The sequence below is a fragment of the Zosterops lateralis genome (genome assembly GCF_965231275.1).
Source record: "Zosterops lateralis genome assembly, chromosome: 22".
Taxonomy (NCBI): domain Eukaryota; kingdom Metazoa; phylum Chordata; class Aves; order Passeriformes; family Zosteropidae; genus Zosterops; species Zosterops lateralis.
The window spans coordinates 929,124-952,889 of record NC_139782.1 but is presented as its reverse complement, the minus strand read 5'-3'; the positions used below and the strand labels follow the sequence as shown (position 1 = coordinate 952,889).

At 54.6% G+C, this 23,766-nt stretch overlaps 1 protein-coding gene across 1 annotated transcript in view; it reads right to left on the bottom strand.

Annotated features, from left to right (window-relative positions):
* The window catches only part of ARHGEF10L (Rho guanine nucleotide exchange factor 10 like), a 29,267-nt gene extending 9,681 nt beyond the window's left edge, over positions 1-19,586 (bottom strand). The window contains exons 1-18 of the mRNA XM_083876850.1: positions 19,529-19,586; positions 18,423-18,665; positions 17,995-18,022; positions 17,281-17,366; positions 16,571-16,654; positions 15,569-15,747; positions 12,752-12,860; positions 10,606-10,712; positions 10,013-10,090; positions 9,758-9,937; positions 8,979-9,095; positions 8,265-8,357; positions 6,022-6,195; positions 4,581-4,726; positions 2,464-2,648; positions 1,395-1,510; positions 1,168-1,295; positions 353-453 (exon numbers count right to left, since the gene is read on the bottom strand). Of these exons, the coding sequence (XP_083732976.1) occupies positions 353-453; positions 1,168-1,295; positions 1,395-1,510; positions 2,464-2,648; positions 4,581-4,726; positions 6,022-6,195; positions 8,265-8,357; positions 8,979-9,095; positions 9,758-9,937; positions 10,013-10,090; positions 10,606-10,712; positions 12,752-12,860; positions 15,569-15,747; positions 16,571-16,654; positions 17,281-17,366; positions 17,995-18,022; positions 18,423-18,665; positions 19,529-19,556 (2,182 nt within the window). The 5' untranslated portion in view covers positions 19,557-19,586. The remainder of the gene's footprint in view (positions 1-352; positions 454-1,167; positions 1,296-1,394; positions 1,511-2,463; positions 2,649-4,580; positions 4,727-6,021; positions 6,196-8,264; positions 8,358-8,978; positions 9,096-9,757; positions 9,938-10,012; positions 10,091-10,605; positions 10,713-12,751; positions 12,861-15,568; positions 15,748-16,570; positions 16,655-17,280; positions 17,367-17,994; positions 18,023-18,422; positions 18,666-19,528) is intronic.
* Between the last annotated feature and the right edge of the window lie 4,180 nt (positions 19,587-23,766).

Below are 23,766 nucleotides of genomic sequence, written 5' to 3'. Positions count from 1 at the left end.
AAACTTTCTCCAGACCTCCCAAACCTTCTCCAGAACCTTCCCCAAAACCTCCCCAACATCATCCAAAGCCTCCCAAAACCTCCCCAGAACATCCCAAACCTTTTCTGAAAAACCTTCCAAACCTTCTCCAGAACCTCCCCAAACGTCTAGAACCTCCCAACCTTCTCCAAAAATTCCCAAACTTTCTCCAGAAGCTCCGAAACCTTCCCCAAAGCCTCTCACATCCTGAATCTCCCTAACCTTTTTCCAAAACCTCCCAGACCTTCTCCAAAACTTTCCAAAACCCTTCCCCAGCCCATCCCAGCCCCCCTCCCGCCCCTCATTCCCGGTTTTCCGGAGCAGCAGGACTCACGCAGGCCGATCTTGGCCAGGTGCAGCCGGTTCACCCAGGAGATCTTGCTCAGGGGGCTGGGCGTGATGAACACCACCATGACACTGATGGGGCGCCCCGACCTGCAGGACACCTTCAGCCTCACCTTCACCCTCATCATCCCCGTCATCCTCATCATCACCCTTCTCCACCTGACTCTTCTCCTCATCATCATCCTCATCCTGACCATTGTCATCCTCACCTTCCTTCTCTTTCTCCTCCTCCTCCTTCTCCTCCTCATCACCATCCTCCTCATCATCTTCCTCATCCTCATCCCCATCCTCCTCACCCTCCTCCTCATCATTATCGTCATCCTCCTCCTCATCCATATTCTCCTCATAATCCTCCTCTTATTCTTCATCCTTGTCCTCCACTTCCTCCTCCTCATCATCGTCATCCTCCTCATAATCTTCATACTCCTCATCCTCCTTCTCTTCCTCACCCTCCTCCTCCTCTTCCTCCTCATCCTCCTCCTCATCATTCTTCTCATCCTCATAATCCCTGTCATCCTCCTCCTCTTCCTCCTCATCCCCATCCTTATCATCTTCATCCTCCTCCTTCTCCTCCTCACCCCCTCCTCCCCCTTCTGTTCCTCCTCCTCAACCTCCTCCTCTTCCTCATCCTCCTTCTCATCATCCTTGTCATCCTCCTCCCCATCCTCATCTTCATCCTGCTCTTCATTGTCCTCCTCTTCCTCTTTCTCTTCATCCTCCTCTTCCTCATCCTCTTCCTTTTCATCTTCCTCCTCATCACCATCCTCCTCCTCCTCCTCCACCCCAGACCATTCCCGCTCTCACTTGTCTGGTTTCCCGGGGAGCAGCAGCCGCAAGCGGCACTTGTTGGCCGAGTGGATCTCCTCCTCCTTCACCTTCATCATCCTCTGCAGGGCCAGGCACCAGTCCTGTGCCACCGTCATGTTCAGGTTCTGGAGAACACGGGGAACGGTCCCACGGGGCCGGGATCACCGCCGGCTCTCCCGGGGATTCCCGGTGATTCCCGGCGGTCCCGGCGGCGCGGGCGGTACCTGGTAGGTGCCGTGCAGGGTGCTGACGAGCAGTGTGATCTGCTCCACCACCGCCAGGTCCTTCTGCAGGTCCTGCAGCTCCTGGAACAGCCGGGGGGGGCCCAGGTACACCTTGTCTTTGGGGGGAGAAAACGGGATTTCAGGGTTTTAGGAGCACAGGATCCACCAGGCTAGGGGGGACGCCGGGATGGAGCCCAGCCCGGGACCCGACACCACCAGGGACAGTCCCGAGTGCCGCCTCTGCTGCTCCTCACACATCCCCAGGGATGGTGACTCCCAGAGCACTGAAATCCCCTCAAACCCCAAAATCCTCACACATGGAGGTTCTCCTGCCAGGACTGAGGCTGGAGCACCACATCCACGACTTCATCCTTTCCCAGAGTGGTGAAACCCCCTAAAACCCCCCAAATCCTCCAAAACCCTCCAAATCTCCTAAACCCCCCCAGATCCCAGCCCAGGGATGTTCTCCTGAGGGGAATGAGGCTCCAAGTGCTGTGTCCGTGATTCCACCACCCCCAAGAGCAGTGAAATCCCTAAAAACGCACAAATCCGAGGCCAGGGAGCTTCTCCTCCCAGGAATGAGGCTGGAGTTCGGCATCCATGACTCCACCACCTCCCAGAACAGTGAAATGCTCTAAAACCCCCAAACCGCCTAAAACCCCTCAAATCACCCCAAATCCTCTAAAACCCCCAAACCCCCTAAAACGGCCAAGTCATCCAAATCTTCTCAAACCCCGTAAAACCCCTCAATCCTCCCAAACCCCCCAGAACCCCCAAACCCCCCCAAATCCCCTAAAAATTCCCAAATACCCCAAAACCCCTCAAATCCTCTAAACCCCTCAAATCCCCTAAATTCCCTAAAACCTCCCAACCCCCCCAAATCCCCTAAAACCCCCCAAATCCCCCAAACCTCCCAAACCCCCCCCAAATCCCCCAAACCTCCCAAACCCCCCCCAAATCCCTGAAAACCCCCAAAACCCCTAAAACCCCCAAGTCCCCCAAAATGCCCCAGATCTCCTAAAACCTGCCAAGCCCCCAAGGCCCCCCAGTCCCCTATCCCGGGGCTCACTGTGGGCGGCCTGCCCGGCGGGCGCGTGCCGGCGGGGCCCGGCGTTGGCTGCGGCCGTTCCGTCCTTGTCACCGGCCCCGCTGTCCTGCCCCACCTCCACCACCTGCACCTGCGGGAGGGCCGTGCTCCACTTCAGCACGTACTTGGGGCCCAGCGGCACCAGGCTGCTGATTTCCAGCTGGCCTCTGCCAAGGCAAGAGTTCCAGGTCAAGGAAAGCCCCAAATTTTCCCAAAAAACCCAGATTTTCCCAAAAAACCCCACCCGGATTTTCCCAGAACAAAAAAAAGTGCGTCCTGCAAGCCAAGCACCCCACACTGTGCAGGAATCCCCAATGTCAGCTGCTGATTTCCAGCTGGTCTTGGCCAAGGCAAGAGTTCCAGGTCAAGGAAAGTCCCTGGATTTTCCCAAAAAACCCGGGTTTTCCCCCAGAAAAACCACCCAGATTTTCCTCCGAAAAATCCTGCATAACGAGCACCCCATGCAGGAACCCCCAAATGTGGGGCTGCTGATTTCCCAGCTGGCCTCTGCCAAGGCAAGAGTTCCAGCTCAAGAAAACCCTGGATTTTCAAAAAAAACCTCTTGGATTTTCCCACCAAAAAAAAGTGTCCTGCAAGTCAGGCACCCCACACCATGCAGGAGCCCCCAAATGTGGGGCTGCTCATTTCTAGCTGGCCTATGCCAAGGCAAGAATTCCAGGTCAAGGAAAGCCTGGATTCTCCTCAAAAACCTGGATTTTCCCAAGAAAAGTCTGGATTTCCCAAAAAATCTCCTGGATTTTTCAAAAAAAACAAAACCACACAAATTTTCCAAAAAAACCTCAAAAGTATCCTGCAAGCCAAACACCCCATGCAAGACCCCCCAAATATGGGGCTGCTGATTTCCAGCTGGCCTTTGCCAAGGCAAGAGTTCCAGGTCAAGAAAAATCTGGATTTTCCCAAAAATCCCCCAGATTTTCCAAAAAAAAGAAATCCAAATTTCCCCCCTCACCAAAAAAAAAAAAGTGTCCTGCAAGTCAGGCATCCCACACCGTGCAAGAAGCCCCAAATGTGGAGCTGCTGATTTCCAGCTGGCCTCTGCCAAGGCAAGAATTTCAGGTCAAGAAAAGCCTGGATTTCCCCAAAAACTCCTGAAATTTCCCACAAAAAAAAGTGTCCTGCAAACTGAGCACCCCATGCAGGAACCCCCAAGTGTGGGGCACACGACACAGCACAGCACGCCCAGCACCTACCCTGTGGGCACCGGCCTGGAGGGGGAAAAGGAGGGATTCAGTGGGATTTGGGGAATCTGGGGAGGTTTTCCTGCCTGGCTGAGTCAAATTCTGCCAATTCCACCCTGTTCCCAACCCTGCAACGTCTCCAAGACCCCACAGCAGCAGGGAGGGGGAAAGGTGGGCAGCTAAACCCTAAACTTGATGGGATTCACCATAAAAACCCCAAACTGGAGGTGATCCCCCCAAAAAAACTCAACCTTAATAGGAATTCTCCCAAAAACCCCCAACTCAATGGGATTTCCCCCAAAAATCCCACACTTGATGAGGTTTCCCTCCAAAAACACCACATTTGATGGGATTCCCACCATAAACCACAAACTAGATGGGATTTCCCCTAAAAACACCAAACTCCATGGAATTCCTGCCAAAAATGAAGATGAGGAAGACAAGGAGGAGGATCAAGAGGATGGGAATGAGAAGGAGGATGAGGATGAGGAGGGTGTGGAGGGTGAGAAGGATAAGGAGGAAGGTGAGGAGGAGGAGGATGAAGAGGAGGAGGACAGGGAGGAAGATGAGGATGATAAGGACAATAAAGATGAGGAGGAGAAGAATGAGGAGGAAGATGAGGAGGAAGGGGAGGACAAGGAAGATGAGGAGGGGGAGGAAGAGGAGGAGTACAAGGAAGATGAGGATGAGTAGGAGGAAGATAAGGATGACAAAGATGAGGAGGAGGATGAGGACAAGGAGGATGAGGATGAGGATGAGTATGAGGAGGGCGAGGATGATGAAGATGAGGATGAGGAGGATGAGAAGGAGGACAAGGATGAGGACGAGGATGAGCAGGATGAGGATGAGGATGAGCTGAGCTGCCCAGCAGGCCCCAGGCCCAGCGGTTCCCGGCCGTACCTGAAGTTGACGTTGGCGCAGACCAGGAGGTCGCTGAGCAGGAACACTTTCCTCTCCTTGGACTTGAGCAGCTGCCCGCGGTCCCCGTACACCGTCTCCGTCAGCGTCTCACACAGCAGCAGCTGCCGCTGCCCCGAGCTCAGCACCTGTGGGACAGCCCCGGCCGCTGAGGCCAGCCTGGAGACCCCACCCTGGAGCCAATCCTAACCCGGAGACAATCCCACCCCAGAGACAATTCCACCCCGGAGCAGCCAATCTAATCCCACCCCAGGGCAGCCAATCTAATCCCACCCCAGGGCAGCCAATCTAATCCCATCCCGGAGCAGCCAATCCCACCCTGGAGCCAATCCCATCCCACCCCACAGCATCCAATCTCACCCCAGAGCTGGAATCACCAATTGCCAACGTTGTCCAAAATTAAAGCTTCTCCAAAAAGTCCCAGACCTCCTCCAGAGCTTCCAAAATCTTCTCCTCAACCTCCCCAACCTTCTCAAGAACCTCCCAAAGACCTTTTCCAGAGCCTCCCAAAACCTTCTCCAAAAGCTCCCAAATGTCCTCCAGAATCTCCCCAATCCTTCTGCAAAGCCTTCCAAAATTTTCTCCAGATCCTCCCAAAAAACATCTCCAGATCCTCCCATAAATCTCCTGCAAACACCCTCAACCCTTTTTCAAAAACTCCAAAACCTTCTCCAGAACCTCCCAAACCCTTTCCAAAAACTCCCAAAAACCTTCTCCACAACTTCCCAAAACCTTCTCCAAAAGTCCCCAAACCTCCTCCAGAACCTCCCAAAAACTTTCTCCAGAACCTGGAGAGACCCTGACATGGAGAGGAAACTCCAAATCCAAATCCAGCAGATCTTTGGGGAGGAATTCCCAAATTCCACCCTCAAGGCTTGGTTTGGATCAACATCCTCTGGGAGCAAAAAGGGATCCTGAATTCCAAAAAACCCAATGTGGAGAGGGAGCCACAAATCCCACCCAGCAGCTCCAAATCCCTCTGAGGAGGATGAGGAGGATGAGGAGGAGGATGAGGAGGAGGATGAGAAGGAGAAGGAGAAGGAGAAGGAAAAGGAGAAGGAGAAGGAGAAGGAGAAGGAGAAGGAGAAGGAGAAGGAGAAGGAGAAGGAGAAGGAGAAGGAGAAGGAGAAGGAGAAGGAGAAGGAGAAGGATTTCTGGAGGAGGATGAGGATGCTGAATATTAGGGGGATGAGGAAGATGAGGTGAGGAGGAGGATGAGGAGGATGAGGAGGATGAGGAGCATGAGGTGGATGAGGACAAGAAGGAGGATAAGGCTGAGGATGAAGATGAGAAGGAGGATGAGGAGGATGAGGTGGATGAAGACAAGGAGGAGGATAGGGCTGAGGATGAAATGCGGATGATGAGAAGGAGGATAAGGATGAGGACGAAGGTGAGGAGGATGAGGAAAACAAGGATCCCCCACCTTGTTGAGGCTGCTGCGGTCGCTGATGCTCTTGCTGAGCTGCTGCATCTCGGCCACCTGGTCGGCCAAGCGCTTCTGCTCGTTGAGCTTCTCGGCCAGCGTCTCCAGCTCGGTCAGCGCCAGCTGCAGCGACAAGCGGTCGGCGTGGCCGCGCGGGGTGTTCTTCAGCATGTCCTGGGACAGGGACACACCAGGCATGGGCATGGCCCCAGGACACCCGCCCTGCCTGGGGCAGCGCCACGGCAATGCTCTCGGAGCTGCCAGCACTGGGGTTTGGAGGGCGAGCCGTGGGTGGATCCAAAAATCCAATCAGGGTGTTCACACCAAAGCATGTCCCTGTCCTGAAGCTCCCAAAGAACTGCTGCTACAGAACGTCCCCAGTCTGTCTCCAGGACTGACCCAAAACCTTCTCCAGAATCTCCCCAATCATTCCCCCAGAACCTCTCCAAAACCTTGTCTAGAACTTCCCCATACCTTCTCCAGAGCCTCCCTGAAACCTTCTCCAGAACCTCCCCAAAAACCTTCTCCAGAACCTCCCCAATCTTTCCCCAGAACCTCCCAAAAACCTTTTCTAGAACTTCCCAAAACCTTCTCCAGAACCTCCCAAAAGCTTTCTCCAAAAGTTCCCTGAAACCCTCTGCAGAACTTCCCAGAATCTTCTCCAGAACCTCCCCAATCATCTCCAGGACCTCGGCAACCTTGCCCATAACCTCTCACAACGTTCTCCAGAACCTTCCCAATCCTTCTTTGGAATCTCCCAAAACTTTCTCCAGAACCTCCCGAAAACCTTCTCTAGAACCTCTCCAAAATGTACTCCAGAACCTCCAAAAATTTTTCTCCAGAACCTCCCTGACACCACCTCCAAAATCTCCCTCAACCCTTCTCCAGAACCTCCCAAAACCTTCTCCAGAACCACTCAAAAACCTTTTCCAAAACCACCTCCAAAAGTTCCCTGAAACCTTCTCTAGAACCTCATCAAAACCTACAATACCTCTGAAAACCTTCTCCAGAACCTCCCAAAAACTTTTCCAAAAGCTCCTTAAATCCTTCTCCTGAATTTCCCCAAAATGTTCTCCAGAACCTCCTCAAAACCTTCTCCAGAACCTCCCTGAAACCTTCTACAAGAGCTCCCAAAAGTCTTCTCCAGAACCTAAAAAATAAAACCTACAAAGTCTCCAAAAATCTTCTCCAGAACTGCCCCAAAACTTTCTCCAGAACCTCATCAAAACCTTCTCTAGAGCTTCCCAAAAACCTTCTCCAGAACCTCCCCAATCCTTCTCCAGAACCTCCCCAAAATGTTCTCCAGAACCACCCAAAAACCTTTTCCAAAAGCTCCCAGAAACCTTCTGCAGAACCTAAAAAAAACCCTTCTTCAAAATCTCCAAACACCTTCTCCAGACCCTCTCCAAGGTGCTCCAGAACCTCCAAAACCTTCTCCAGACCCTCCCCGGTGTCCTGCAGACCCTCCCAGTGTCCAGCAGACTCTCCCTGGTGTCCAGCAGACCCTCCACGGTGTCCTGCAGACTCTCCCTGTTGTTCAGCAAACCCTCCCTGTGTCCAGCAGACCCTTCCTGGTGTCCAGCAGACCCTCCCTAGTGTCCAGCAAACCCTCCCTAGTGTTCAGCAGACCCTCCCTGGTGTACAGCAGACCCTCCCTGTGTCCAGCAGACCCTCCCTAGTGTCCAGCAGACCCTCCCCGGTGTCCAGCAGACCCTCCCCGGTGTCCAGCAAACCCTCCCTGTGTCCAGCAAACCCTCCCCGGTGTCCAGCAGACCCTCCCTGGTGTCCAGCAGACCCTCCCTGTGTCCAGCAGACCCTCCCTGGTGTCCAGCAGACCCTCCCTGTGTCCAGCAGACCCTCCCCGGTGTCCAGCAAACCCTCCCTGTGTCCAGCAAACCCTCCCTGGTGTCCAGCAGACCCTCCCTAGTGTCCAGCAGACCCTCCCTGGTGTCCAGCAGACTCTCCCTGTGTCCAGCAGACCCTCCCTGGTGTCCAGCAGACCCTCCCTGGTGTACAGCAGACCCTCCCTAGTGTCCAGCAGACCCTCCCTGGTGTACAGCAGACCCTCCCGGTGTCCTGCAGACCCTCCCTGTGTCCAGCAGACCCTCCCTAGTGTCCAGCAGACCCTCCCTGGTGTCCAGCAGACTCTCCCTGTGTCCAGCAGACCCTCCCGGTGTCCTGCAGACCCTCCCGGTGTCCTGCAGACCCTCCCTGTGTCCAGCAGAGCGGCTCCCTTGGCTCACCTGCAGGAGCAGGATGAACTGGGGGAACCTCTGGATGGGCTTCACCATCAGCCCGTAGAGCGTGACGCGGTCGGCGCTGGCCATCTGCCGCTTCTGAAACCCCACAAAAACGGGGTTGGGAAACGCCATAAAAAATGGGATTTTTGGGAAACGTCACAAAAGAAGGGATTTTGGGGAAATGCCATAAACAAAGGAACTTTGGGAAATGGTGTAGGAATGGCAGTTTTTGGGAAATGCCTTAAAAATGGGGATTTTTGAGAAATGCCATAGAAAAGGGATTTGGAGAAATGCCGTAAGAATGGGGGGTTTGGGAAATGCCATAAAGAAAGGGAATTTTTGGTGAAATGCTATTAAAAAGGGGATTTTTGGGAAATGCCACAATAAAATGGATCTTTGGGAAATGCCATAAAAACAGGGGGTTTTGGGAAGTGCCATTAAAAAAAGGATTTTTGGGAAACACCATTGAAAAAGGGATTTTGGGAAATGCCATAAGAATGGGCATTTTTGGGAAACACCATTGAAAAAGGGATTTTGGGAAATGCCATAAGAACAGGCATTTTTGGGAAATGCCATTAAAAAAGGGATTTTTGGAAAATACCATAAGAACAGGGGGATTTTGGGAAATGCCATATAAAAAGGGATTTTGAGGAAATGCCGTAAGAACGAGGTTTTGGGAAATGCCATCAACAAAGGGAATTTTGGGAAAACCCTGACCTTGAGGAAGTCCAGGAAGGCAGGTTTGGTCAGACAGGCCTTCTTGATCAGGGACATGGCCATGGTGAAGTTGTTGACGTAGTCGCTGTAGACGTCCAGCACCATGGACTTGGAGAACTGGGAGAGGATGGGAGAGCGGGAATGGTGGGGGGATTCCCAAAAAACGGGGTGGGGAAAGAGCTGGGGGTGTCCCAGGTTGGGGCTCCATCACTCCAATCCTCTACCCATCCCTGCTGGGATCCCAAGGGAGGTTTGGGGGTGATTCCCAGTTTTTCCTGAGAAAAACGGGAGAGCGGGAATGGTGTTGGGGATTCCCAAAAAACAGGGTGGGGAAAGAGCTGGGGGTGCCCCACCACCCGATCCTCCTCCCATCCCTGTGGGATCCCAGGGCAGCTCTGGGGGTGATTCCCAATCTCCGATGAGGTTCCAGGGGAGGTTTGGTGCTGATTCCCAATTTTCCTTCTGCTGAAGGCACAAGTGTAGCACCACGGACTTGGAGAACTGGGAGAGGACGGGAGAGCAGGAATGGTGGGAGGATCCCCAAAAAATGGGGTGAGGAAAACGTGGGGTGTTGGGGGTGTCCCACCACTCCTATCCTTCACCCATCCCTGTGGGATCCCAGGAGGATTTTAGGGGCAATTCCCAGTTTTTGATGGAATCCATGGGCACCTGGGGGCAATCTCATTTTGTGCTGGGATCCCAGGGAGATTTGGGGCTGATTCCTGTTTTTTGCTGGGATCCCAGGGGGATCTGGGGGCAATTCCCAGATTTCCCGGTACCGAGGCCACAAAGAGGTCCCCAATCTTCTCGTTGGAATCCCACTCAGCCACACGCGAAGCCAGGGCGATCTGGAACATGGAGTGGCACTGCAGAATCTCCTTCACCCGGAAAAACACCACCTGGCACTTGCGGGCGCTCAGCACCTTGGGCTCCATCTCCAGCAGCGGGTTCCGGTAATCCTGCAGGAATTCCAGCACTGGGATCCTGGGATCTGCCCCCAGGGATCCCCAATCCCGCCTGAACAGGGTCCTCACCTGCAGGATGCGCTTCAGGGAATCCACGTAGCTGCGCTCACTCTGCACGATGGAGCCCAGGATGTGCCGCCGGAGCACCTGTGGGACACGGGAATGTGGCTGTTCCCAAAATCCCAAATCCCGGGATGGGGGAAATGCAGGCACAGCCATGATCCCAAAATCCTGAATCCTGGGATGGGGGAAATGCAGGCACAGCCATGATCCCAAAATCCTGAATCCTGGGATGGGGGAAATGCACGCACAGCCCTGATCCCAAAATCTCAAATCCCAGGAAATGGAGGCCCAGCCTGTGGGCTGTGATCGCCAACCCCAAATCCAAGGAAAGGGGAACCAGCCCCAGCCTGGCGGAAGCGCTGACTCAGCAGTGCTGGTTTTGCTGACTTGGCATTTCCCCATTGCTCAATCACAGAGCCCAGGGGAGGCCGTGACACTCCAGATCCCCGGAAAGCCCCAACCCCAGATCCCTGGAAAGCCCCGACCCCTGATCCCGGGAAAGCCCCAACCCCAGATCCCAGGAAAGCCCCGATCTCAATCTTGGAAAAACCCCAATCCCAATCCTGATCCCAATCCCGATCCCGATGCCGATTCCGTACCTGCTGCGGGCTCAGCCCCTCGGGCGCGGGGCCCAGCTCGGGCCGTGGGTGCTTCACATCGGACACAGTGACCTCCAGGAACCCGGAATCCTCCTCCTCCGAATCCCCTGCACACAGGAACACCAAAAACCCCAAAGTGAACCCTTTCCCCATTGGTTCTCCATGTTTTCTCAGTTTTCCCAGGGGTATTCCATGTCCCTTCAGAGCAGGCACCAGGCACCAGGATGAGCCGGGGGCAAGAGCAGGACCAGGACAGTGGGGATGGGACAGGGATGGGACATACAGGGGACAGGGAGGGTCCCCATCCCAAAAACCCCCTTGGGAACAGTGGGACCAGCACCTCGTCCTCGCTCCAAGCAAGCCGGGAAATGGGAAAAGGAGCCAGGAAAAGGAAATGGGAAAAGGAGCTGGGAGCGCAGGAAAACCAGGAAGTGCCAGCATGGGGACCAGGACAGCGAGGAGGGGACAGGGAGGGTCCCCATCCCAAAAATCCGCCCGGGAACAGCAGGAATAGCACCTCGTCCTCACTCCAAGCCAGCGGGAAACGGGAAAAGGAGCCGAGAAAAGGAGCCGGGAGCACAGGAAACACAGGAAGAGCCCGAGCAGGCAGCCCTTACCCGAGGCTGAAGCAGCCGAGGAGGAGGAGAGCGAGCGAGCCAAGGAAAGCTCGGGATGAGCCAGGGAAAGTTTGGGATGAGCCAAGGAAAGCTCGGGATGGGAGCGTGGCCGCCGCCTCCACATGGCCCCGGGGCCATCCCGGGCCAGGAATCCCGGGAAGGGCAGGAAGGGAAGGGCTGGGGGCAGGGAGGGAAGGGCAGAGCTGCCCGGAGCTTTTTCCTTCCCTAATTTCGGCTCCTCCTCCCCGGGGATGCTCTCCCGGGATCGCCGCACCCCAAAGCCACGCTGGCCATGTGCGAATGGAGGGACTGATCCCATGGAAACTGCGGGAATGGCAGGACACACCCAGCAGATCCCAGGGGAAGCTTTAGGAATGCTCTGGAAATGGCAGGACACACACAGCTGATCCCAAGGGAAGCTGCAGGAATACTCTGGGACACACACAGCCGATCCCATGGGAATGCCAGGACACACGCAGCTGATCCCCCGGAAAGCTTTGGGATGCTCTGGGACACACGCAGCCAATCTCAAGGGAAGCTTTGGGAATGCCAGGACACACACAGCCAATCCCATGGCAACGCCAGGAATGCTCTGGGAATGCCAGGACACACGCAGCTGATCCCATGGGAAGCTTTGGGAATGCTCTGGGACACACGCAGCCAATCCCAGGGGAAGCTCCAGGCACTGGGGATCCAGTGGGATCAATCCTACCTCCCCTGGATCCTACCTGCCCTCGGCTGCTCCAGGGAAACCCGGGAGCTCCGGCGGGAGCGCGGCGGCTTCTCCGCCTCGGCCACGCTCCTCCTGCGCTCCCCATCCCCTGTGGGATAGGGAAAACCCCCGGGAATTGGGAATTCAGGGAGAAATACACAGGGAAAATCCAAGGGAAACCCCAGTGCTCCTCGGGGAAGTTGCTGTTTTACCCAAAAAAAAGTTTGAGCTGGCAAGGCGTGGGAACAGCCAAAGAAAAGCTTCAAATGCAGGGAATGATCCAGGAAAAATGGGAAAGGTGAGTGGGATAAGGATTCCCTAAAAACTACCCTGTCCAAGGGCTTTGCTTGGCTGTGGGGTTTGGTTTTCCTACTCCCCATTCCCCATGGGACAAGGAAGGGTCAGGAAAACCCCGCCAGGAACTGGGAATTTAGGGGAAAAATCCTGAGGGAAAATACAAGGGAAATCCCTGGAAATTGGGATTTCAGGGGAAAAATTCTAAGGGAAAAATCCAAGGGAAACCTCTAGGGCATTGGGAGTTCAGGGGAAAAATCCTGAAGGAAAAATCCAAGGGAAACCTCTTGGGAACTGGGAGTTCAGGGAAAAAGATTGTGAGGGAAAAATCCAAGGAAAACCTCCTGGCAACTGGGAATTCAGGGAAAAAAATCCCAATGGAAAAACCCAAGGACACCCTGGGTGCTGCTGTTCCACCCCAAAGTATGAAAGGAGGGAGCTGGAGCTTGCAGAGAGTCCCAGGAAGGCTCTGAATCCCTGGAATACTGCGGGCAGAGGGGGAGGATCCCCGGGAATGCCTCACCTGGGCTGTCGCGGCGCTGCAGGAAGGTCACCTTGCGCAGCACAGCCATGCGTGTACGCTCCAGCCCGTCCTTGGTGCCGCTGCGCGCCGCCCGCATCAGCTGGGACACCTGGGACAGGAATGGAGCCGGGATCAGCGCCAGGAACAGAGCCAGGATCATCGGGATCAGAGTTGGGAACAGAGCTGGGATTGCAGGGAACAGGGCAGGGTCAGCGTGGGGATCACTGGGATCAGGCTGGGAACAGAGCCGGGATCACCGGGATCAGCACAGGGATGAGAACCGGGATCGGCACAGGGATCACCGGGATCAGGGCCAGGAACAGAGCTGGGATCAAAGGAAACATCGCCAGGATTGCAGGGATAAGCGCAGGGAGTGCAGGGATCAGTGCAGGGATCAGCGTGGGGATCACCAGGATCAGAGCCAGGATCACTGGGATCAGCTCAGGGATCACCAGGATCAGCACAGGGACCAGAGTAGGGATCGCAGGGATCAGCACTGGGACCACTGGGATCAAAGGAAACATCACATGGATCACAGGGATCAAAGGAAACATCACCAGGATCACAGGGATCACCAGGACCACTGGGATCATAGGGATCACAAGGGATCCAAGGAAAGATCACTGCAATCACTGGGATCACGGGGATCAGCACAGGGATCAAAGGGAACATCACTGGGATCATCACCAGGATCACAGTGATCTTGGGGATCATCACGGGGATCACCAGGATCGGGAAGCTCCAGGATGCCCCTCAGGAACATCCATGTGCAGCCATTCCCTGTTTTCCCACACAGCTGGGAGCAGCAGGCACATGGTCAGGAGTCCAGGATCCCTCTGGATCCCTCTGGATCCCTCTGGATCCCTGTGGATCCTGCCCATGGATCCGCAGCAGCCAGAGAAGATCTGCAGCGCAGCCAAGCAGGGCCAGGCAGGGAGTTGGGAGTGGCTCTGGCCCTTCCTGTGCTGGGATCGGGGTGTGGGGCAGGAAAAGGGGATCGGCCTCTCACACCTCCAATCCCAGGATTTCACCCCAAATCCAGGAGTTTTACCCCATGGAATACCAGCCAGGATGAGATGGGGTGGGAAAGGCTCTGCCCTGAGGTTTCACAATTCCCAAAATTCCCCTTCCTTCCCTCCTGAGTTCCTTCCTTCCCTACTTCTCTCCTTCCCCCCAGAATTTCTTCCTGAATTCCTTCCTTTTTGAATTCCTTCCTGAATTCCTGAATTTCTGAACTTCTTCCTTCCTGAATTCTTGAGTTCCTGTATTTTTGAATTCCTGAATTTCTTCCTGAATTTCTGAATTCTTGAATTCCAGAATTCCTTCCTGAATTCCTTCCCAAAATCCTGAATTCCTGAATCCCTGAATTCCAGAATTCCTTCCTGAACTCCTTCCTGAATTCCTGAATCCCTGAATTCCAATGGCTCGGGAAGCCCCAGGAGCTGCTGGGGCACCTTGGAAGCTCCAGACTGATTTTTTGGGATGGGAATGGGATGAGCCCAGCCTGGATCCGTCCCATGAGGGGAATGTTGGGAATTTCAGGATGCGGGATGGGATCGGTACCTTCCAATCGGATTTGTGCTTCAGCTCCTGCATTTCCTTCCCCCCAACTCTCCGAGCCAGGAGCTCCCTCTTAGTCCTGGCGCATTTTTCCTTGAGTTTATGGAAGTCGGGAGAGAGCTGAGCCCAAAGCAAAGCGGGAGAGCGGAGCAGAGATCCAGGGAAGCAGCAAATGCAAAAAAACAGGAGAGATCATCCCAAAGGAGCAGGGAACAGAGGCAGCAGCCCGGAATTCCGGCTGGGGACAGGCACGGAACAGCAGCAGCAGCCCAGAATTCTGGCTGGGAGCGAGCAGGGAGTGCAGGAACAGCAGGGAAAGACAGGGAGAGGTGCAAAACCAGGAGGAATCATCCCAAAAATCCCAAACTCCCAACTGAGATGGAGCAGAGAGTGCAGGAGCAGCAGGGAAAGGGTAAACACAGGAGGAATCATCCCAGAATTCTAGCTGGGAGTGAGCAGAGAATGCAGGAGCAGGGAAAGACAGGGAGAGGAGCAAAACCAGGAGGAATCATCCCAAAATGCCAGCTGGGATGGAGCAGGAAGTGCAGCAGGAGCAGTGAAAGGCTCAAAACCAGGAGAAATCATCCCAAAGGAGCAGAGAACAGCAACAGCAGCCCAGAATTCCGGCTGGGAGCAGACAGGGAATTCAGGAGCCGGGAAAGTCAGGGAGACACTCAAAAAGGGGAGGAATCATCCCAAAAATCCCGAAATCCCAGCTGGGATGGAGCAGGGAGAGCAGCAGGAGCAGGGAAAGGCAAGGAGAGGCTCCAACAGAAGAAAAATTAAAAGGGAAGGAGGAAAACAGAAAGAAAATTCCAGGAAAAACACAGCAGCATCTGCGGGATGCTCCAGTGCCTCCATGCAGGAGAATCCCGGGAAAAGCGGGGATGGGGATTCCAAAAGGATACCTTGGGCTGGAGGGATGAGGATTCCAAGGAGGGATGAGGATTCCAAAGGAGGGATGAGAATTCCAAAGGAGGAATACCTTGGGAGGGTTCAGGATTTAAGGGAGGGATGGGAATTCCAAACGAAGGATAGGAATTCCCAGGATGGGTACCTTGGGCTGGAGGGATGAGGATGCCAAAGGGAAGGATGGGTATTTCTGGGATAGATACCTTGGGCTGGAGGGATGAGGATTCCAAAGGGAAGGATGGGAATTTCTGGGATAGATACCTTGGGCTGGAGGGATGAGGATTCCAAAGGGAAGGATGAGGATTCCAAAGGGAGGGATGAGGATTCCAAAGGAGGGATGGATACCTTGGGCTGGAAGGCAGCGCGGAGCTTGGTGGGCTCGGCGTCCCGCCGGGATTCCGGCCGGGATTCCTCTCCGGATTCGCCCTCGCTGTAGCTCTCGAACTCGCTGGAGCTCCAGCCCAGGTCCTGCCCCAGGCGCGTCCCCTCCCCGCGCTGCACCTCGGCGTAGATCAGACCCGCCCCTGGAACACCGGGAAAATCCTGATCCCTGCCCGCCGCATTCCCGATCCGTGCCCAATCCCTGCCCACTGCATTCCCGATCCCTGCCCGATCCCTGTCTGCTGCATTCCTGATCCCTGCCCGCTGCATTCTCAATCCCTGCCTGACCCCTGCCTGCGCTGTTCCTGCTGGATTCCTGATCCCTCCCTGTTCTTGATCTGTTCCTGCTCCACTCCTGTTCCATTCCCGCTCTGTTCCTGATCCATTCCCACTCCACTCCCACTCCCTTCCCATTCCATTTCTGCTCTATTCCTGCTGGATTCCAAATCAATTCCCACTCCATTCCCGCTCAGTTCCCATTCCATTCCCACTGGATTCCCACTCCATTCCTGCTCCATTCCCACTGGATTCCTGCTGGATTCCCGCTCCATTCCAACTGAATTGCCATTTTTCCCTGAGCCATGGGAGCCATGGGAATTCTGGGGTTTGATTGTTGGAAGGGAGCTGGGAGCAAACTGGGATGGATGGATGGATGGATGGATGGATGGATGGATCCAGGAGGGGTTTTGGGGTGGGAATCAGGAGGGAAAGGGGAAGGGAAAGGGGAAGAGGAAGGGAGGAAGGAAGGGAGGAAGGAAGGGAAGGAAGGGAAGGAAGGGAAGGAAGGGAAGGAAGGGAAGGAAGGGAAGGAAGGAAGGAAGGAAGGAAGGAAGGAAGGAAGGAAGGAAGGAAGGAAGGAAGGAAGGAAGGAAGGAAGGAAGGAAGGAAGGAAGGAAGGAAGGAAGGAAGGAAGGAAATGGGGCTGGGGCAGTTCCCAGCGGGCACGGGGAAGAGGCGCGGCCGTACCGTCCTGCTCCACATCCAGGCCCTCACAGGGAACATCGTCATAGATGACCTCGTCCTCCACCTCCGGGAAGGAGAAACGCTCCCCTGGAAAAACCCAGGACTGGGATTGGGATTGGATCAAGACTGGGATTGGGATTGCGATCAGGACTGGGAGCGGGATTGGGAGCAGAATCAGGATCGGGATTGGGATCGGAATCGGAATCAGGATCAGCAGCCCAGGATTCCGATAGGATAGGGAAACCTCCCCGAGCCCACCAGGAGTAATCCCAGGATTTATGGCAAGGGTTATCCCAGCCTTATCCAGTGTTATCCCAGGGGTTATCCAGGGGTTATCCAGGGCTATCCAGGGGTTATCCCAGGGGTTATCCAGGGGTTATCCAGGGCTATCCAGGGGTTATCCAGGGTTATCCAGGGGTTATCCCAGGGGTTATCCAGGGGTTATCCAGGGCTATCCAGGGGTTATCCCAGGGGCTATCCAGGGGTTATCCAGGGCTATCCAGGGGTTATCCCAGGGGTTATCCAGGGCTATCCAGGGGTTATCCAGGGTTATCCAGGGGTTATCCCAGGGGTTATCCAGGGGTTATCCAGGGCTATCCAGGGGTTATCCAGGGTTATCCCAGGGGTTATCCAGGGGTTATCCCAGGATTATCCAGGGTTATCCCAGGGGTTATCCAGGGGTTATTCCAGGGGTTATCCCAGCCTTTCCCCACCTCTACAGATGCTCTCCCTCTTCCAGGTGCGGGTCCGGATCTGGGAATCTCCTCCGGCCTCCCCGTTGCTCACCCGCTCTGGGATCCTGCCACAGCAGGGTCAGGGAGAGTTCCAGAGAAAAATCCCTCGGGATCAGGGGCAAACCCCTCAGAATCAGGCATTCCCAAATCTCCCACCCCCCGTCACCCCCATTCCTATGGCAGGAACCAAATAAGGAATTTCCCTCCCCCACCATTTGCTCCTTCCTGGATTTGAGGGATCCCAGGCTTTAGAGACATCCCAGCTTTTTAGGGATGATGGAAAAGATCCCAAAATCCTGCTTGGAGGTCCTTGGATTAGGGAGAAGTTGGGGGAAACTTAGGCACAGCAGCAGCTGTGACATCAAACAGAGGGGACAAATCCCAAAATCCCACCAGAACTCCCAGAATTCCCACCAAAACCTCCTGGAACCTCCCAAAAATCCCAGAAAACTCCCTGGAAATTCCAGGAAACTTGCCCTAAATCCCACTAAACTCCTTGAAATCCCACTAGAACCCCCAAAATTCCATGGAAATCCTACTGAACTCCCCCAAATCCCACCATAAACCCCAAATTCCATGGAAATCTCACTAAACTCCCCCAGATTTCACTGGAACCCTCCAAACTCCCCAAAATCCAACTAAAACCCCCAAAATTCCACGGAAATCCCACCAAATGCCCCAAATCCCACTCACCCTTCCTGGGTCTCTGGCTCCAGCCCTTCTGCGGGGAAGGAAAGCAAAGAGAAATGGGGTCGGCACCCCTGGGATACACTGGGAATACTGGGAATTCCACACTGGGAATACTGGGAATTCCGCACCGTGAATTCCACACTGGGAATACAGGGAATTCAACATTGGGAACTCCACAGCAGGAATTCCACACCAGGAACAACGAGGCATTCCACATGGAAATACTGGAATGTATGGGAATGGGAATGGGAATGTCTGGGAATTCCGTACAGGAATACTGGGCATTCCACACTGGGAATACTGGAAATTCCACACTGGGAATGACCAGGAATTCCACACGGGAATGACCAAGAATTCCACATGGAAATATTGCAAATTCTACGTGGGAATGTCTGGGAATTCCACACAGGAATACCAGGAACGCTCCTCACCGGAGCTGGGTGGGCGCCGCCGGCGCGGGGGCACCTGGAGAGCGATGTCAGCACCGGGATCGGCTCCAGGATCAGCACCGGGATCAGCTCCGGGATCAGCTCCGGGACTGGCATTGGGATCAGGGCAGGGATCAGCTCCCGAATCCTCGTCCTCCTCTTCCTCCTCCTCCTCGCTGTCCTCAAAGTCAAAGGCCTGGCCCAGGTCCTCCATCCCCGCAGAGCCGGGGGGCTCCAGGGGAGATCCTGCACCGGGAATGGGCATGGAAAACATGGAACAGGGCACGGGAGAGTGGGAAACAGGGATTGTGGATGGGGGAAAAGGGAGAGGGATGGGGGGGATGGAGGGGAAGGGAGATGGAAGAGGAAAAAAGGGATGGAGAAAGGGGATGGAGACGAAGCAGAGAGAAGGGGGATGGAGGAGACGGAGGAAAAGGGGGTGGAGTTGGAATAGAAAGGAACAGATGGAGCAGGATAGAGAAGGGGGATGGGGATGGAGGAAGAGGAGAAGGAGAAGGAGGATGAAGGGCAAGAGGTGGGAGGAGATGGAGGAGGGAGGTGGAGGAAGAGGAGGGAGAAAAAAGGAGATGGAGGATGAGGAGAATGGCGATGGAGAAAAACAGGGAAGGGGGACAGAGATGGAGGATGGGAAAAGGGACAGAGACGAGGGAAGAGAAAGGGGATGGAGGGGAAGGGGATGGAGATGAAGAAAAGGAGGGAGGGGGTAGGGAGAGGGATGGGAAGGAAACAGAGACCAGGAATGCAGGCAGGGAAGGAAAACAGGGAAACAGGGAAAAGAGCCAGGGAAACAGGGAAATGGGGAATCAGGAAAACAGAACCAGGAAACCAGGGAAAACAGGGAACCAGGGAAATGGGGAACCGAGGAACCAGGGAAACAGGGAATCAGGGAAATAACCAGGGACATAACGGGATCAGCACCCCTAGACTCCATGATACAAGATCCCTCCGTTTTCTCCCAATCCCAAGAGGCTCCAGCTGGGATATCTGGGATACCCCGAGTGCTGCTCCTTCCTTCCCACACCCAGTCTGGGTGTCCCAGTCACAAAATTCCCAAAATTCCCAAATTCCAGACCTGAGGCTGACAGTACCTACTGCGGGTGGGGGGGGTGAGGCCATGGCGGGGGGGGCCCGGCTGCTCCAGGGGCGTTCCTGTGGAAAACAGGGAAAAAAGGGTTGGGAAAGGGTTGGAAAACAGGGGAAAAGGGGAAAACGGGTTGGGAATGGGGAGAAAAGGGTTGGAAAAGGGGGAAAAAGGGTAGGAAAAGGGGGGAAAAGGGTGAGAAAAGGGCAAAAGGGTTGGGAAAGGGGGATCAGCCCCAAAGGCAGCCCTGGAAAGGAGTAGGAGGCTCCGGTGGGATGGATCTAGCTCTGGCTCCAGCTCGGGCAGGGAGCTGGGAATGGCTCAGGGGGAATTTATCCCAGGAATTGTGGCTCCTACTCCCGGGGAAGGGCGGGAAGAGCTGAGATCCGGCTGGGATTGATCCAGGGATCGATGGAACATCCACCCGGAAAGCCGAGAGCGCCTGGAGGGCACCAGGAAGAGCGGCAAGGTCGGAGCCTTGGGAGTGTTCCCGAGGGATAAGCCCAGGGAAATGTCCCAGGAAAGGCTGGGATCTTCCCTCCTGGAATTCTTCTCCAGAAGTGGGAACCTTTCCCAGGTCATCCCACCTGGGAATTTTCCCTGTGGATGCTGAGAGAGACAGAAATCCAGGACAAGAACCCACCAAAACCCAGGAGGTCAATCCACACAAACTGGGAGAGGAATCTACAAAAACTGGAGATGAATCCACCAAAAAAAGGGAGATCAAACCACAAAAAAATGGGAGATGAATCCCCAAAAACCAGGACAGGAATTTCCAAAATCCCAGGAGAAGAATCCACAAAATCCTGGGAGAAGAATCCTCAAAAACCAGATGAATCCCCAAAATCCCAGGCAAGCTCTGGAGCCAGGCGTTCCCGGGACACTGAGAATTCCTGCTTCCTGCAGTGCTGACTCCAGAAAAAGCCTCAAAGTTGGGAATCCTTGGGAAAAACCCCGGGATTAGGATCCAGGCCTGTCCTGCTCCAGGTCCTTCTCCTGGCGGAAATTGTGGCCCATCCCAATTTTATCCCGGGAAAAGGTCACTCCAGTTTGGAGCGCTGACCTCAGCCCAGCCCAGCCCGGATTTATCCTAGCGCCGCATTTATCCCAGGACTCCAAAATAATCCTGGGATCGGGGTTGATCCAAGGGAAAAGGGGATTTTTCCTGGAGTTTTTCGGGCAGTTGGGGGTGGGAACATCCCGGGAGCCAAACGGATCCCACGGGATGAGGAAAAACAGGATCAGCCCACTGGGGTCTGTGGAAATGCACAGGGAGAGGAAATCCAGGGATGGGGGATGGGAGATCATCCCTGGGAATGGAGATTCCCAGGAGCTGCTGGAGAGAAAAATGGGAAGCAGGGATCCATGGAAATAAAGTGGGACAGGGAAAACGGGAAGCAGGAAAATCCAAGGATACGGGGATGGGAGAACATCCTTGGGAATGTGGATTCCCAGGAGCTGCTGAGGATCCATGGAAACAAATTAGGAGACGAAAAACGAGAAGGAGAAGAAAACCGGGAATCAGAGCTCCATGGAAATAAAGCAGGACAGGAGAAAGGGGAAGCAGGATCCTCCCGGGATGTTGGGATGGGAATCATCCCTGGGAATGGGCATTCCCAAGGAGGCCCCAGCTCTTCCCAGCAGGAACAGGAGCAGCCAGATCCAGAGCCCAGCCCAGCCTGGCCTCTCCCAATCCCAGCCTATTTTTATCCCAGGATATTTTTATCCCTGGCACAGGAGCTGCTGCTGGGGGGAGCCGCTCCCAGATCCGCCCCGGGATCATCCTGGGATCATCCCACGGATCCGAATCCATCCCAGGATCATTCCAGGGATCCAGATCTGCCCCAGGATCATCCCACAGATCCAGATCCATCCTGGGATCAACCCCTGATAACCCCATGGATCCGGATCCATCCGAGGATTATTCCACAGATCTAGATCCACCCCAGGATCATCCCACAGATCTGGACCCATCCTAGGATCATCCTAGGGATCTGCATCCATCCCGAGCCCTTCCCATAGATCCAGATCCATTCCAGGATCATCCCATGCTCTTCCTGGATGAATCCGAATCCATCCCAACCTGCCAGGATCGGATCAGAGATTGGAAACACGGGGAGGAAATCCGGGATCCATCTCAGTGGGGAATCCAGGATCTATCCCAGTGGGAAATCCGGGATCCATCCCACTGAGATTGGCCAGGAATTGGCCCTGCCCCACTGCTAATCCTGGGAATAAATCCCCAGGAACAAATAACTGGGAATAAACAACTGGGAATAAATCAATCACCTCCCAAAACATCCTTTCCATTTGCCCCAAATTCCCTTCATTTCTCCCAAAATTTCACTTTAATGGGCCCCGAAAGTTCCCTTTATTTTTCCCCAAAATTCCCTTTCATTGGGCCCTAAAAATTCCCTTAATGTGACCAGAAGAATTCCCTTCATTTGTCCCAAAAATTCCCCATTAAAAAAAATAAATCCCTTTCATTTGTCCCAAAATTCCCTTTATTTTAAAAAAAAAATCTGCACCAGGAGATGCTCCCATGGATCCGAGCTCCCCAAGATCCCGGATTTTATTCCTGGTTTTATTCCAGCAGAAAACATCAGGAATGTTCCCCCTAAAACCGCATTCCTTGTGGTTTTCCCTGGAATTTTTGGGAAAATCCTGCTCCTTCCCAGCTGTTTGTTCTCCCTAAACCCCAATTAACTCCTTAAAAAATAAGGAAAAAAAAAAAGGAAAAGAGGGAAAAATATTCCAGAGGCTCCATTCCTGCAGCACCAACGCTTCCCAAAAAATCCCTATACCTGGGAAAAGCATCGGCATTCCCATGGGAATCTGGAACTGAGGAATTCCTGCAAGGGCCGGAAAATCCCACAGGGATTTGGGAATTTGGGAAGAAAATGGAGCTGGAATGGGAAGAGTTACTGATGGGAATTTCCCTTTCCATTCCCGGTTTTTTGGAAGTTTTAAATCCAACCATTAGGGGAAAACTGGGAATTTTTGAGTGGGAATAACAGCGGGAATGGCCAGGGCAGCAGGGAGAGAAGGGAAGGGCTCTTCCCAAGGGGAAAACCTCGGGATATCGGGATTTGGGATGGAGCCGGGGACTTGGAGGTGGATTTTTGGGAAGTGGGAACGGAAAAAGGAGGAATGGCCAGGAAAACCTATGGATATCGGGATTTGGGGACAGAAATGTGGATTTGGAGGTGGATCCGGGGATTTTTTGGAAGCAGGAGCAGGAAAAACAGGAATGTCCTGAGCTGGGCAATGGGGAGAGAAGGGCAGGAAAACCAAATCCATGGATTTGGCGTGGGAATGAGGATTTGGGGCTGGATCCAGGGATTTGAGGTGGGAATGGAGAATTCCAGCTGGATCCATGGATTGAGGGGTGGATTTTTGGGAAGAAGGAGCAGGAAAAGCGAGAGTGGCTGTGACACAAGGCAGGACCGGGCGGGCTCCTCCCGCCGGGAAAACCGCTGGAAATGGGAATTTGGGGGCGGGAACGGGGATTTGGGGCTGCATTTTGGGAAGCAGGGGCAGGAAAAGCGGGAATGGCTGGAGCAGAGGGCAGGGCAAACACCGGGAAAACCTCGGGGAGTTTGGATTTGGGGCTGGATCCGGAGCCTCGGGGCCGGGTCTCCGGCTGGATGCGGGGATTTTTCGGGAATCGGGAGCAGGAAAATCGGGAACGCGCTGACCTGGGCAGGCCGCGGCCGCCGCTCGGTGTCCGCATGGGCCGCGGGCCGGGAATTCCCGGATCCCGGCGGGAATGGCCGCCCCCGCGGGATCCCGGATCCTGCCGGGGCTGTCCCGGCTCCCGGGGCCTCTCCCGGGATCCCCAAACCCCGGCGGGAGCGCCGGGCCCGGCCCGGGGGCGCTTCCAGCGGAGCGAGGGATGCCGGGATTCGGGAATCATCGCCCGCTCCTCCTCCCCTTCCTCCTCCTCCTCCTCCTGTTCCTGCTGCTCCTAGCCCGCTGTTCCTCTTTTCCTTTTCCTGCTTTTCCTGTTGCTCCTGCTTTTCCTCTTCCTGCTTTTCCTGCTTTTCCTTTCGCTGCTTCTCCTTCTCCTGCTTTTCCTTCCCCCCTTTTCCTTCTCCTGCTTTTCCTTTCCCCTCCTCTTCCCAGGATTCTCTTCCTGGGATTCCCAGTCCCAGGAATTCGGGATTTCTCCCCTCTCCCTTCAACCCCAGCCCGGAATTCCCAGGCAAAACAGATTTTTCCCTGGAATTATTGGGAAAATTCCTT